Raw genomic sequence first — 14,117 nt, forward strand, 5'->3', positions numbered from 1 at the left:
TGATAGTGCTGTAAATGTTTCAGATGGATAATATCATGATTGTTTTCCCTTTTTTTCCCTTTCCTATTGGCCTTTCCACTAAATATTGCTGTATTCATTCTCTGAAAAGAATAAGTAATTTTGTAATTTATACATAAATACAACTATAGCCTACTAAAAACTTGCAATCTTATTATTGATGCTATTACCTATACAAATTCACAATGGGGAAATACACTCAATAAAAAATAATACAATATTGCAACTGCCTTTTTTAATTCGCATGGTGCAATATATATACAAAAATTTCAGTATAACAAATAAATTAGTCAAAATTATTTCTAGTCATATGGCAAATCCGTACCATAGAGGGTTATATAAAATGTAAGTATACTTATATGTATGTACTTAATTATTGTAAATGTTTTGTTTTTGTATTATATAATCGTTTATTCCTTATTCATCTACTGTACAATGATTTGATAATACTGTGCAAGTCATTTCAATAAAGCTAATTTGAACTCAATTAAAAAAAGTATATTATCTAGTTTGTTTATGTTTTGCTTGGATTGATGTATTTTTTTCATCAAACAAATATCCTCCAGTCCAGTGGATGGCGGTAGTGCACCAACATATTACGTTAGCAACCGCCAATAAACACCAGAAGTTGTTGTTTTTCTTTTGGTTTACTTACACTTTTACTTCCTGTGGTTTAACTTCTAAACAGTGGGTTCGCGGTCGGTGTCACAGCAGAATGCCAAAGAAAAGGAAGAATGAGATTCCTCAACTGGAATCTCAAAACCGTGACGAAATCGTCCGGAGCATGCAGGAGATGTTCTCACATCTGGACCCGGATGTCATTTACATGCTGCTTTCAGAGGCTGATTTTAAAGGTAGGACACTGGCTGTGATTTTAGCAAGTGTCTGACATTGCAAGACACAGTCCAATAAGGCATTTATGATAAGCTGTTATTGTTTGGGGACATGCATAAGGTTTCTATAACTAACCCAAAGCCAGCTTTCCCAACTTTACCTGGTTGACCAACTAGCAGAAGGTTTATTCCTGGTAAGAGATCATCTTGGGTCTTCTAATGGTCTTCCTAAACCAGCTACATGTACCAAAAGCTATTATGCACCTACTTGATCCTATTATATTTTCTATATAAGTTACACTGGTAAAAATTATGTTTTGGTGAAGTAAATACTACAGAAAGCATTTGTAATTCTAAATGCAAAAAGTAAGTTCAGACTATAAATTCAATATTAGTAATCTATTCAAGCTAAAGCTTAAATATCATTTTTTATAAAATGAAGTAAAACCTCTGCATTTCTGATTCTGGTGTTTTCATCATGCACTGTGCCATGAAAGATTAATAAGGTTGATTTTTTTTTCTTTCCCCACACTGTTTTATCATTGCTTTTGTTGTTAGGTTTAGTAACTTGCAATTTTGTTACATCTGGAGTTCAAGTTCTACTCTAAAAATCAACCTGTCGTTGTGTATTTTTGTACCAAGTACTGAATGAAGCCTCTTTGTTGGGATGAGTGCTGCTTTACCAATTATGTAGATATTGTGTCTATATGATATCTGTTGTATTATTTACTTAAATGTGTATTTAGTAACATACACATTAAAAGCATGGTTTAATTAGGTGCTATAATGAGAAAACATTAAAGTATTGCCAAGTTAGCTTTGACTAACTAAACATAATGCAAATTTTAATTGGTACAAGTTTAAGTTAGTTTTTTCTTAGGTTAGGTAAGTTGATTTTACTTAATTCTGATTGCGAAATTAAATATAGTTATTGTAATATTAGCTTATATTTTCTTTATGAGTGTTAAGTACAATAGTAAGTATATTGTACAGAGCAGTAGCAGTTAAAATAACTTAAAATGTGTTAGTGTAAAATTGCTAAGAAGTATTTTTTTTCAGTGTGTTATAATTATATTGAGTATGAACGTACATTCTTAAAATGAAAAATTACCCACTAAAAGAGTGTTATAATGAAGTTTTTTTATGATTTTTAAATGCATGTCAATCTCACCATGCTGCATTTATATAATCAGGAATACAGCACAAACAGTAATACTGTGAAATATCATTGCAATCTAAAATAGCTGTTTATCATTGCAATCTTATTTTCAGTTTAATTGAATCTTGATGTTATAGAAGCCATTATTTCAGTCTTCAGTAATCATCCTGATATGGTGCTCAATTATTAAAAATGACTTTTATTATATAGTTTCTGATGCATACTATTTTTAATAAATTGTTTCAGGATTATTTGATTAATTAAAAGCTTAAAAACAACATAATTGAAATATTTAGTACCATTATAATTGCCTTAACTATCAACTTAATGCATCCTTGCTGAAAGTATTCATTATTTTATTTATTAGTTTTAAATCTTACTCATCCCAAACTTTTGAAGTTGAATGAAAAATGGTTCATGTGTCACTAAAGAGCAATGGCTACTGAAAATTCAGTTTTGCCATCACAAAACATTTTTTCTATTATTATTTAAATGGTAATAATATTTCACAATGTCCTTAAATAGTGCACACATTTTAATATATGTATATTTTTCTTTTTCATCTTTCTGTATTAGTGGACAATGCAATGGATTCTCTTTTGGAGCTGTCAGACGCTGCTGAGGACCGAGCCGCATCACAGAGCTTCGTCTTTTCAAACCAGCCTGCATCACATCCGGAGCTCAATCCTACTGAAACCCTCCTGACAGAAGAGTTCGATGCTCTCTTAGATCAGGAACTTCAAACGTTGACGGCACAGCAGACTCAACCCAGCTCGCATCCTCTGATGTTCCCACTCTCCTCATCCCAGCTTCCAGCTCCTCAGACTGCACCACATCCCGGGCTCAGTGAGGCCTGCAGTGGTAGTTCACCAGTGAATGAATTAAGTTTTGGTGGGGATCATATCCCAGAGACCAAAGCCATATCTCTTGACTTCAGTCACCTGACACTGGAAGCCAGCTCTACTGAACTGAGACCCTCAGCCTTTCAGGTGTACTGTAGACCAGAACAAGAAGAAGCTCTCAGCACACCTGCCATGTTCTGGAACACTCATGCTGCCGAGTTTCATCCCCGTGCTGTGAGGCCGGCATTCATTACACCTGTTATTCCTAACTCCACAGCATGGGGCTCTAATGCCCTCCCTGCTGCTCAATGGTTGGCTCATGCACCTATCAGACAAGCTCCTCCAGCTGTACCGAAATCATGGACTCTGCCATCCAGGAACAGGCTCAGATTAGAAGGGCAGGTGTTGGTGTTACTCCGAGGGGCTCCTGGATCTGGCAAAACCACCCTTGCCAAGTATGCGGAAATCTGGGATGTGTGTTATTCTGTTGAAAAGAGATGGAATAGAATAGGAGATCCTTTCTTTTTTTGGTGTCTTAAGAAAATCTTAGATGGATTGTTCTTTGGTAACGCTTCATGGGTGGGACGTTTGCCATGTGGTGGTGCCAAGCTTTTTTCATGATATATGTGCCCTGGAGCACAAAAGCAATCTTGAGTCGCTGGGGGGATATTTGTAGCGATAGCTAACAATACTTTGTATGGGTCAAAATGATAGATTTTTCTTTTATGCCAAAAATCATTAGGATATTATGTAAAGATCATGTTCCATGAAGATATTTTGTAAATTTCCTACTGTAAATATATAAAAACTTAATTTTTTATTAGTAACATGCATCGCTAAGAACTTCATGTAGACAACTTTAAAGATGATTTTCTCAATATTTAGATTTTTTTGCACACTCAGATTCCAGGTTTTCATATCTCTGTCAAATATTGTCCTGTCATAACAAACCAAACATCAATGGAAAGCCTATGTATTCAGCTTTCAGAAACACAAACCTACATTAAAAAAATGGTTTTGTGGTCCATGGTCATATATGGTATTGTATTGTATTGCAATACAAAACTAAAGAAACCATGTTGAAGTTTTTTTTAGTGAAGTTTCAGAATTACTCTGACCACTCTGCTGTAGGGTAGCTTTATAGATATATTTTTGTCTATCTCTTTTGTCTAGTGCTATGTTGGCGCAGAACCCTGGAGGGGTTGTTTTAAGCACTGATGCTTATTTTACTCGAAATGGAGAGTACCATTATGAGCCCCATTTACTAGGAGAGGCCCATGAGTGGAATCACCAGAGAGGTGAGTATTACAGGCCTGTTAAGCTCAAACCAAAGCAAAATGTCTGGTGTGTACAATTAATAGCAGTTATTGCACTTTGTGTTAAATTATTAAAAGGTGCAATGAGTGATTTCTAATAAACACTGTTGAAAGGGGAACAGACAGAGCATTGGAACACTCCTGTAGCCAATCATCAATAAGGGGCGTGTCCACTTGTGATGGGGGAGGTGCCTGTGCTGCATAGATATGTTTGGGGGCGGGGCTATCAAGATAGTGATGTGATCCTTTTGGTTAAGGGTTTGTTTTGGTGAAATGTAGTACTACTAATACAAACAGACATTATTATTTAAGCTATTCGACTGATAGCACGTTAAATTACACACTTCATCTTTAGTCTTTATATAATCATTCTGCAATTTCTTTGTGGTGATCAACATTTCAGCAAAAGAGGCTTTTGAAAAAGGCCAGTCACCCATCATAATAGACAACACCAATATGCAATGTTGGGAGATGAAACCATATGTTTCTATGGTAAGCAAGTTATTTTGAATCGCTTTGTATTAAATACATTATTAATGTTCATATCAAACCGTATCTATATTGTGTTGTATTGTTATGAATACGTATATCATACTACACAATTATACATTGCTATATATATTATTCATTGGTTTAACTTTAGAATGTTCCGCACTTGACTGTGTGCACACAAAGAGATTCATAAAAAGGCCATTGTGCTGATTGTAGGTCTTCTTTTATTTTCTTCTAGGCACATAAACACAGATATAGGGTGTTGTTTCGTGAGCCAGATACCTGGTGGAAAACTAAACCCAGAGAGCTGGAGAAGTATGTCATACATAACCACAAACTAGAAATAACTATTCTTTGTTGCAGATTCATAAACTGTTTCTGTTTTGCCCTCTTTATGAAGGCGCACAAGGCATCAAGTATCAAAAGAAAAGATCCGACGCATATTAGAAAGGTACGACAGATTTGTCTCTGTCCAGAGCATCATGAATTCACAAAGACCGGAAAAGGTGCCAAGTGTTGTGGATTTGACCCAAACAGAGACGGAGCAACCCCAGTGAGCATATGCATTATAAACACTTTACAGTATTTGTGTTTTGCTTTAAACACAAGCAGCAGAACATGGTGGTCACAAACTGTAGAGGAGAATTTGAGTGTTAATAACTATGAACTAAATTTTTTTTGTATTTCTCTTATTCCCTTCAGGCGATCTTTACCCCCTTGTCTCAGCCATCCTGATCTTGTTGGTGACTCTGGGTTGAGCAAACTAAACATAAACCTTTCCTCATCTTTCCCCGATGTGTCCTCTGTTAGCCAGACTTACAGTACAATATCTGCAGGTGAGGACGAAAGTGAAATAAGCTCCTACAGTTCCAAGGAATCCAAGGAAACCCTTCTGGAAGGGTCTGGAATACCTCTGTCGGATCTGCTTGATGCCGAAGCGTTAGACTTAGAGCTAGATGCCTGCCTTGTGGACACGGAAAAAGAATTGGGAAATTTGAGTTGCGGGACAATTGAAGAATTTGTAGCGTCAGCACATGAAACGTTTCGGGAGTTGCCCGTGGCATTTTCAGAGTCCATTGCTCAGCGTGTGAGAAGGGACAGAGGAAGAGACAGAAATGCCCTCGCAGCTAGTGCCGTTGACCAACCTGTGAACTTTGACCTCAGGATTGATTCCTCAGGGCAAGATAAGGAGGAGGGATGTGAAGTTGAGTCTCTTTCTGAAGAGAAAGGAGTAAGACCAGAGCTGTTGGATTTTGTAGGGGACTGGCCAATGGAGTCTCAAGGACAACGTCAAGGAAGACATAAAAATTCAAGAAATAACACTGTTCTGGAATCCAGTGTTGTTGAACACAAAGATAACGCTTCTGCTGATGAAGACAAGCAGTCCGATACCGAGAAGCTGAAGATAGTTGAATTTCAAAAACTTGTTGATCTACTGCAAGGTGGAATGAACTCTTCTCTCCAAGCGGCAGCTCCAAGTAAACAGGCTACTCTGCATTCCCCTTCCTTTGGTGGAAAAGAGGGTACCTTGAACTTGGAGACTGTGGTTTGGCCTGAGCTCCCTGACTGTGTGCTGGAGAGAACGTTCTCAGAGTGCACTGACCCAAGCAAAGATTCTTCAAGTCCTTCGAAATCGAGAGCAGACCCAACTGAGCAGGCCACCCCAGTGTGTGTTGAGAAGGGCACACAGGATGAGGTTCAGCAGGAGGACAGTGTGTTGTCAGAAGAGAAATGCAGATTGAGCCCAAATGTCCCAGAATCTCTGTGTTCAAAGGTTGTCGGAGATTCAGAAAGCAGTCTGGAGAGACGGAGAGGGATTAGTCGGAGAGTTGGGAAATCTTGTAAACTGGCACTTACCTTTACAAATCAAAGTCTTACATCGCCTAGCTCAGAATCTCCAGTTATTTTGCATGTTCCCACTGATCTCGCACTTACAGGAGAACCTCCTTCTTTACCCGTGCTGTTATGTTCCTGTGCCTCGACCCAAACACAACCTCAGGACTTTGCCTTGCTTTGGAGAATTGACCAGCAGACGTGTTCAGAGTTAGACTCTGACTTCTCTAGTAGCGGTGTGTTTGTTTTGGATGGAAACTCTTTGCGTTTTACCCCAAAAACAAATGAAGAGCAGTCTGCCTTCCAACGGGGAGTGCCGTATCGTGTGGTCCATGAGAAGGGTTCTCAGGTGGAAGAGAACGACTTTAGAGAAACTCACTCTAAAAAGGAAAACCTGGAAATTTTGAGTCGCCATTTCAGAAGTGTCTCGATGGATATTCTGCAGGACCTTTATGAGAAGTGCCATCGAGATATTGAGTTTACAACTAACTTGTTACTAGATTCTGGAGAGCGACTGTATAAAGTAGATGAGGAAGATGGCGAGGGCAATGACATGGGGTCTTTGGTTCCTGAGGAAGAGTCATGTGAACCCTCTATAAACCCATTAGAAACCGTGATGGGCTCAGAAATTGACTCTAGCAACATTTCAGCAAATAGCATCAGTCCCAAGTTTCAGGAATCTATCTTTAGTGATGTTAGCCAAGCTGATGATGATTGGAGTCCAGGTCTGAGTTCACAAAGCAAAGTTGAAGGATCGGATGAAGCGAGCATGACCATGAAAAAATGTGAGCCCGAAACGTCCTTTGCGATCGAAGGCACTAAAGTACAACTGGAGGTTACAGCAGCAAATGAGGAACAGCCAGATAAAACAGGTCCTGGGCTGGAAGAGGCATTAGAGACAAAATGTGAGAATGTTGTCCAGTGCCCGGAGGGAGCATTGAAGGAAGGGAGCGAAGAGGAGGAAGAAGAAGAACATGAGGAGACAAGAGCAGAGGTGAATGCCATAACTCATTTACTGCTGTGTCAGGTTGATGAAATGGAGCGCAAAGAGGAGGAGGAGAGGAAGGAACGAGAAAGAGAGAGAAAGGGGAGAGAGCCAAATTCAATGGATATCCAAACCTTGGAGCTGAAACTTCCGACTGAACTTGCATTGCAGCTTTCTGAGCTTTTTGGACCCGTTGGGGTCAGTCCAGGTAATAAAACATCGAATCAATAAGTCAAATAAATGATTCAGTCATTCATTCCAGTAACATGAAGTGTCAATACAAAGCCAAAAACATTGTTTTTTTCAATATTCAATATGGACAAAACCCACAGTCTGTGGTTAGTTTCATTTTATAATTTTCCAGTAGGCTTTGTTTTTTCCTATACTATTAGAGCAAAACTGCCATCAGGACCAATTGAGAACAACTGCACTAAACTATTGTGTTCCCATTAAAAAGTAATATTTAATCTTGAAGGTAGTCTTAATTACAGTATATGAATATCACTAATACAGTGATATGAAAAGCTCTTACTTTGAAATAAAATGAAAAAAACACTTCGATCCTCATTCACACTCATGAAATTGTTGTAAAATCTTTATTTAAAAAAATCCATATTGTTGCAGGTGCGTTTTCTTCAGATGACTGTGCCGTGCAGATAGACCTGAACTTGGCCAAACTGCTGCACCAGAAATGGAAGGAAACTATCCAAGTGTGATATTTTGATAATATGTTTTCCAGTAACCTCCGAAAAGCTGCACATGTTTTTATTTCAATGTTTTCATTATTTGATTATATTGTGATTTATTTTGTTATCTGAATTGGTGTAAAACTTACCTGGGGTCTGTTGTTTTTGGCAGGAGAAGCAAAGACAAGCAGCTCTGTCCTATCAACTAATGCAAGAGAGTAAGAGCGCTTATTCTCTCAATACACACAAAAAAAGATTTACAGCAGGTATAACATCCAAGTGAAAGATATAACACCAAAAAAATAAATAAAAATACAGTCACTGAGTTGGAAAAGGGATCAGCCCCTCGTGGTCAGTATTCTGTTGAAGCATCTTTTGCTTTAATTACAGCCTTCAGTCTGTTGGGATTTATCTCTACTATCTTTACACATCAGACTTTGCAGTTTTTGCCCACTCTTCTTTGCAGAACTGCTCTAGTTCAATTCAATTTGATTGTGAGCCGTTTTCGGGTCATTCCACAGATTTTCAGTGGGGTTTAAGTCTGGGCTCTGATGAGGCCATGCAAGGACATTCATCACTGTTTGTCAGTTTTGCTGTGTTCTTTGGGTCATTGCCAACTTTCTGGCAGATTTCCCTCAGTATTTTGACTCATGCTCCAGTCTCCAGAACAGGACATCACCAGCTGCAGGAATCCTGTTATTTGGATGTTGAGTTGGATTGGATTTCAGACAGATATATCGATTGGTGTTGAGGCCAAATAATACATCATTAATCTTCAAGGTGTGTTTTGCCAAAGCTCAGTCTGACTGCATGTAGTCTTACTTGAGGATTTTCCATTTTTCTTGCAACCCTCCAAAACAAGCCACATTTGTGGAGAATTAATGATTTTGTTGTCACATGCACACAATGACCTCTCTTTGTCAAATGCTCCAGTAAAAGCTCTTTTCATGCAGAGCTAATCAAAATAAGCACAGCTGATCGCAGTTGAAAGTCGAACAGCTTTGAGTGCCTTTGAGAAAGTGATTAGCTGCATCTGATTAATTTTTAGGAGGGGGCTGATTCTTTTTCCAATTCAGTGATTCTGTGTTTTTCTTTCTGACATGCTGGTGTTTGATCTTTCCCTTGGATTTTAAAAGCTGCACTGAGTACATACAGATGGATAATATATACATATTTTTATATATACAGTACATATAGTATAGTATATATAGTGCACAAGATTGCTTTTAACATTGTAATGAGAAACCAAAGTGTACCCAATTTGTGAAAACCACTCCATGCTATGAATAATTTTTCACTGTTTCTCATCTTGGCTGATTTATCTCTCTTTGTGTCTCCATTGTAATCAAGGTCCTGTCCACTGGGGTGAATCACAGAGCAGGCTGAGGGACCAATTAGGTTTGCATGAAGAAATCCCTTTTATGGATCACTGGAGTGCATCCCGTGCTCCTGTCTCACTGAGGGACATCATGATTGAAGAGCAGGTGAAGCAAGACAGCACGGAGAAGGTAACGGTCACACACGGGCACACACAATGCATAATCACTGCCAAGAAGTGTGAAAGTAAGCAGTGAGAATGAGCTGCATTTGGGTTTTAGTTCAGGTCAAGTCGGAGGGAACTGGATAAGAAAGATGGTGCAGACACGCTGAAGGAGAACCAGCTGTTTTCAACGTTCCCCACCATAGACCGACATTTCCTCAGGGATATCTTCAGAGATCACAAGTGAGAATATTATACATAGTGATATTAGCAATAGTTTTATATTTGTTCAGATAAAATTTTACTGGGCTTATCAGTGATGGCTCTGGACATTGAAAAAGCCCATTGGAAAAACAAAACCAGATTCTTAAAGGGACAGTTCACCCAAAAATTCTGTCACCTTCAAGTTGTTTAAAACCTGTATGAGTTTCTTTCTTTTTCATTTTGTTTAATGTTGGTTACCAAACGGTTGACGGCAGCCATTGACTTCCATGGTATTATTTTTCCATAAATATAAATGGTTCTTCAAAATATCTTCTTTAGTGCTCAACAGAAGAAAGATTATTCATACCAGTTTGAGACAGCATGGGGGTGAGTAAATGATTACAGAAATGTAATTTTTGGGTGAACTGTCCTTTTAACCCTGTGCCTGTGATAACTGTGCTGCTAAAATTAAATGATTGCAGCATGATATGGCATTCACAATGCATTTAAAGATCATAATGTGAAATTAAAAATTCAGTTAAGAAATAATGCAGAATAAGGTTTCATTTATAGAAAGTAGACATTCTAATGTGTGGAGTTTTTGCGATAATGTGAATTTCTTTTTTTTTCTTTTTTTTCTCTCATGTGGCCTTGGTTTCTTGGTTAAGGCATTTTTAGTTTATTCTTTGTTTGGTCACACTTTATTTTAAGGTCCAGCTCACACTATTAACTCTTACTTGTGCCTCAATAAACTCTTAATTTGCTGCTTATATATAATAGTTAGTAAGGTAGTTATTAAATTTAGGTATGAATTAAGAGTTACTTAATCATAGTTTAGAGTTTTTAATGAGTTTTTAAAGCATCATATCTGGTGGCGAGCTATATGTCTGTCCACACTGAACAATTGCTGCACCACCATTAATCTAAAATATTGTCATGCATAATAAGACATTAATATATGCTTTATAATACTGATTATAGGTCAGTATGCAAGTAATATGCATGCGGCAATAGTTTTTTTTTTTTAAAATGTGTGCTGAGGAATTGTGCACAATAAGACGAGCTGAAAGGTTGTGCTTGTGTTTGTGTAGCTACTCTCTGGAGCACACCGAACAGTTTTTGCATGCTCTGTTGGATGAAGGGCCGGTCAGAAACGCAGTGGCTCCTGAACCTGTCCCTCAGCGTAACGCCACGCACAGAACTCAGAGCAAAGAGCGGGTGAGCTACGTGTGACCTTACAGCATACTGAAATGAAACGGGATCCCCGTGTTGATCGTTGACACATTTTGTCTCGCTCACTCAGAGATGGAAGACAAAAGATGGAGAGGAGGAAACTGCTCACTTCCAGGATTCGGAGGATCCAGAATATGAGGACTTCCGCACAGAGGCAACACTGCAGAGACAACAGCAGATCGAGTGTTTTAACAAGGCGGCTGAAGCCCTTCATCAGGGACGCAAGGATGTGGCTAGTTTCTACACACAACAGGTTAAAGAGATGAAGATTATAATGTATGCTGGGGATTTCAAACGTTCTCCTAAATGAGCTACTCATTCCATGAAGCAGTGTAAATAATGTAGTTAAATCAGTGTTTGTGTCTTTTCTATCACATCTCATTTAAACATTTTCAGGATCCCCACATGTCGAGCATTATTTTCTATATCTATAAGCAGGTGCTTTTTAAAATGCATGAGGAGTGCAGTGCTGTTCTTGGATCAGAGCTCTTATTTATAAAGATTCTATGCACAATTTTGTGTAAATGTTTAGGGTCGCATGCACGGGGAGAAAATGCGTGAAGCGAACCACCGAGCAGCCATGCAGATATTCCAGCGAGTGAATGCTTCACTCCTGCCTCAGAATATTCTAGATCTCCACGGACTGCATGTGGATGAGGCCCTCCATCATCTTAGTCAGGTTCTCGCCGACAAAAATTTAGGTATGTGATCCACTAACCGTTTTTGTAGTGTATGCATCACATGGATGTGTATGGGTTTTGATTTCAGATTCTGGTGTTCTCTTTAATGCATGTGTCTTTTGTAGAGTTCAGTCAGGGTTTGTGTCCGCCTCAGCTGTCAGTCATCACTGGAAGAGGCAATCACAGCCAAGGAGGAGTGGCACGCATCCGGCCTGCTGTACTGGACTACCTCCAAAAGCACCACTACAGGTTTACTGACTGCTTCCAGCGCCCTCTTTCTGAATGCTGCATTGATTCACTACATGCAACAGTCATGCCATCGCATGAAAATGAAATTAAACACATTCTAGGTCCTGCCAAGTATTACAAATATCTGGAAACGCTCTTAAGTCACACATAAAAATCTAAACGTGCTTGTGTATTTAGCTGGGTATGGCTTAGAAACAATTCTCACTATTATGTAGCTACTAACTGTGAATGTTACCTAAATAGCAGATTATTGATAGTTAGTAAAGTAGTTGTTAAGTTTAGGATATCTAAAATATCCTCATGCAGAATAAGGCATTAATATGTGCTTTATAAACAGCCAATGTGCTAGTAATATGCATGCTATTAAGCAATGAGAATTGGTCTTTTATTTAAAATATTAACAAAAATGCACAATTGTCTCAGTGGGTCTGTTTTTCTAAATGAGGTTATTTCATCAGCATAAAGTGATCAGCAAGCCAAACTTGATACACATAGTTTTGATTATTTCTAAGGTTCTTCATCTTTTAAGATTTAAAGTTGATTTAAAAATCCTTTTTTGAAATCTTAATTTATTTATATGCATTTTAAAACAATTAAAATTGTGCAAGGCAAGGCCAGTTTATTTATAAAGCACATTTCTTACACAGTGGTAATTCAAAGTGCTTTACATAAAAAAAAAGTAAAATAATCATCAAGAAAAATAATCTCAAAAATAAAACAAGCAATTTAAAAACTTTGAAAATTATTTAAAAAAATACTTATTTAAAATAAATGTAAAACATTTAAAAATATAAAATGATTTGACTTAAAATACAGTGAATGTGTAAAATACAGTGCAATCAGTTCGGACATTGCACAGTGCTCATTCAGTAAATGCACATCTAAACAGATGAGTAATAAGTGAATGCTAAGAAGCCAGCAGCATTATAGGGACTTGACATATTTTGATATTGTATTTTGCAGAACCAGTTGTCTTTAAATGTGCATTTTGTGATTTCTTCATTTCTGTGTGTCTTTCTCACAGTTACACCGAGCCTAAGACCGGATTGGTGCTGGTCACGTTTCACAGAGAGCTGCTTTAATGAAGCTTTTAGCCTTCAGTTTCTCTCTTTCCACTGCCTCAATGTTTTCTCTGAGGACTAAAAGTGCCAGTATTTACACTTCTTTTGTCTTTTTACTACATGCATATTTTCACGTCTTTCTGAAAGAGTGCATCAAAGTCACAAAAATCAAGGTATTTCATATTTACAGTGTTTCTTTTTAATGCATTGAGCTGTATATACAGATTATACTTTCTTGAATGCTGTATGTTGATGCTCCCTTCCAAGGTCACTAGACACAATAGATAGTGGCCCCACAAAAGTGGATTGTTATTCAGGTACTTGTTTGATTTTGTACATTGTTTCAATCCATGCTTTCGGCTTGTACATGCAATGCAATGTCCGTTTTACAAGATCTAGGATGTGGTTTTCAGAGATTTAACCACATTGGTTGGTATATTATATAAAATGTAAATTAAAATGTATTTAATAGTGTTTCTGGAAATATAAATGCTGATCCTCAGTCAGCTTTGCATTTTAGTTTGTTTGTGAGCAGCTCGGACTGATCCTAGATCAGAATGATAGATTTTATATAGTTTTAGCTCCGCTTTGTTTTTTATATTTCCAGTTTAAAATGTTGATGCCACAGTATTTTTAAAGACATCTTAATGCTGCTATGCAAATCACAATCCTTATGTGTCAGAATTTATTCTTGAAAAATGTTTTTTTGTATATTTGGAACCTTGAAAGATTTTATATGTATAATTTTGTTATTGGGGGAAAAAAATGAAGGGGAAGAATAAAGTCTTAAAATGTGCAAGCTTTGATTTTTTTTGGGCGGGTGAAATTATAATGGAGTTGAATCAGCACAGCTCTATAGGGCTTCATGTAGCATGTGCTTGGAGCTCAAAAACACAGCTGAACGTTTTCTACATCCTCGTTTCTCTTTCTCTGCATTTCCCCTTGAATCAGTAGAAACCGTTGGCGGGGGAAAATATAGCTCAGCTTGTTGAACGCTCAGAAGCTGACGTTTCTTTTAATGAGTAAAGGTCAGATTCCTCCATGAT

General features: G+C 37.7%; 1 protein-coding gene across 2 annotated transcripts; it reads left to right on the top strand.

The window, feature by feature from the left end:
• Positions 1-633: 633 nt before the first annotated feature.
• Positions 634-13,867, top strand: LOC113107714 (NEDD4-binding protein 2-like). Of its 2 annotated transcripts, XM_026270400.1 has the most exons (16): positions 634-872; positions 2,587-3,307; positions 4,026-4,150; positions 4,572-4,660; positions 4,899-4,975; positions 5,061-5,213; positions 5,363-7,686; positions 8,103-8,188; positions 8,337-8,382; positions 9,515-9,672; positions 9,763-9,887; positions 10,940-11,066; positions 11,152-11,334; positions 11,614-11,782; positions 11,887-12,010; positions 13,035-13,867. In XM_026270400.1, the coding sequence occupies exons 1-16, from the start codon at positions 734-736 to the stop codon at positions 13,090-13,092; spliced, it is 4,704 nt and encodes a 1,567-aa protein (XP_026126185.1). In that variant the 5' UTR covers positions 634-733; the 3' UTR covers positions 13,093-13,867. The 2 variants fall into 2 exon arrangements, with proteins under 2 accessions (XP_026126185.1, XP_026126192.1); XM_026270407.1 differs by lacking the exons at positions 10,940-11,066; positions 11,152-11,334; positions 11,614-11,782; positions 11,887-12,010; positions 13,035-13,867 and adding an exon at positions 10,188-10,254.
• The last annotated feature ends 250 nt before the right edge of the window (positions 13,868-14,117 follow it).

This window comes from Carassius auratus, chromosome 1 (genome assembly GCF_003368295.1).
Source record: "Carassius auratus strain Wakin chromosome 1, ASM336829v1, whole genome shotgun sequence".
NCBI lineage: Eukaryota > Metazoa > Chordata > Actinopteri > Cypriniformes > Cyprinidae > Carassius > Carassius auratus.

What these genes read in the sequence shown, in the direction of transcription:
- LOC113107714 (XM_026270400.1), top strand. Translation starts at nt 734, where the DNA reads ATGCCAAAGAAAAGGAAGAATGAGATTCCTCAACTGGAATCTCAAAAC. An exon ending in TTCAGAGGCTGATTTTAAAG is followed by an intron (nt 873 to 2,586) that starts GTAGGACACTGG and finishes TTTCTGTATTAG; the next exon opens with TGGACAATGCAATGGATTCT. An exon ending in TGAAACCATATGTTTCTATG is followed by an intron (nt 4,661 to 4,898) that starts GTAAGCAAGTTA and finishes ATTTTCTTCTAG; the next exon opens with GCACATAAACACAGATATAG.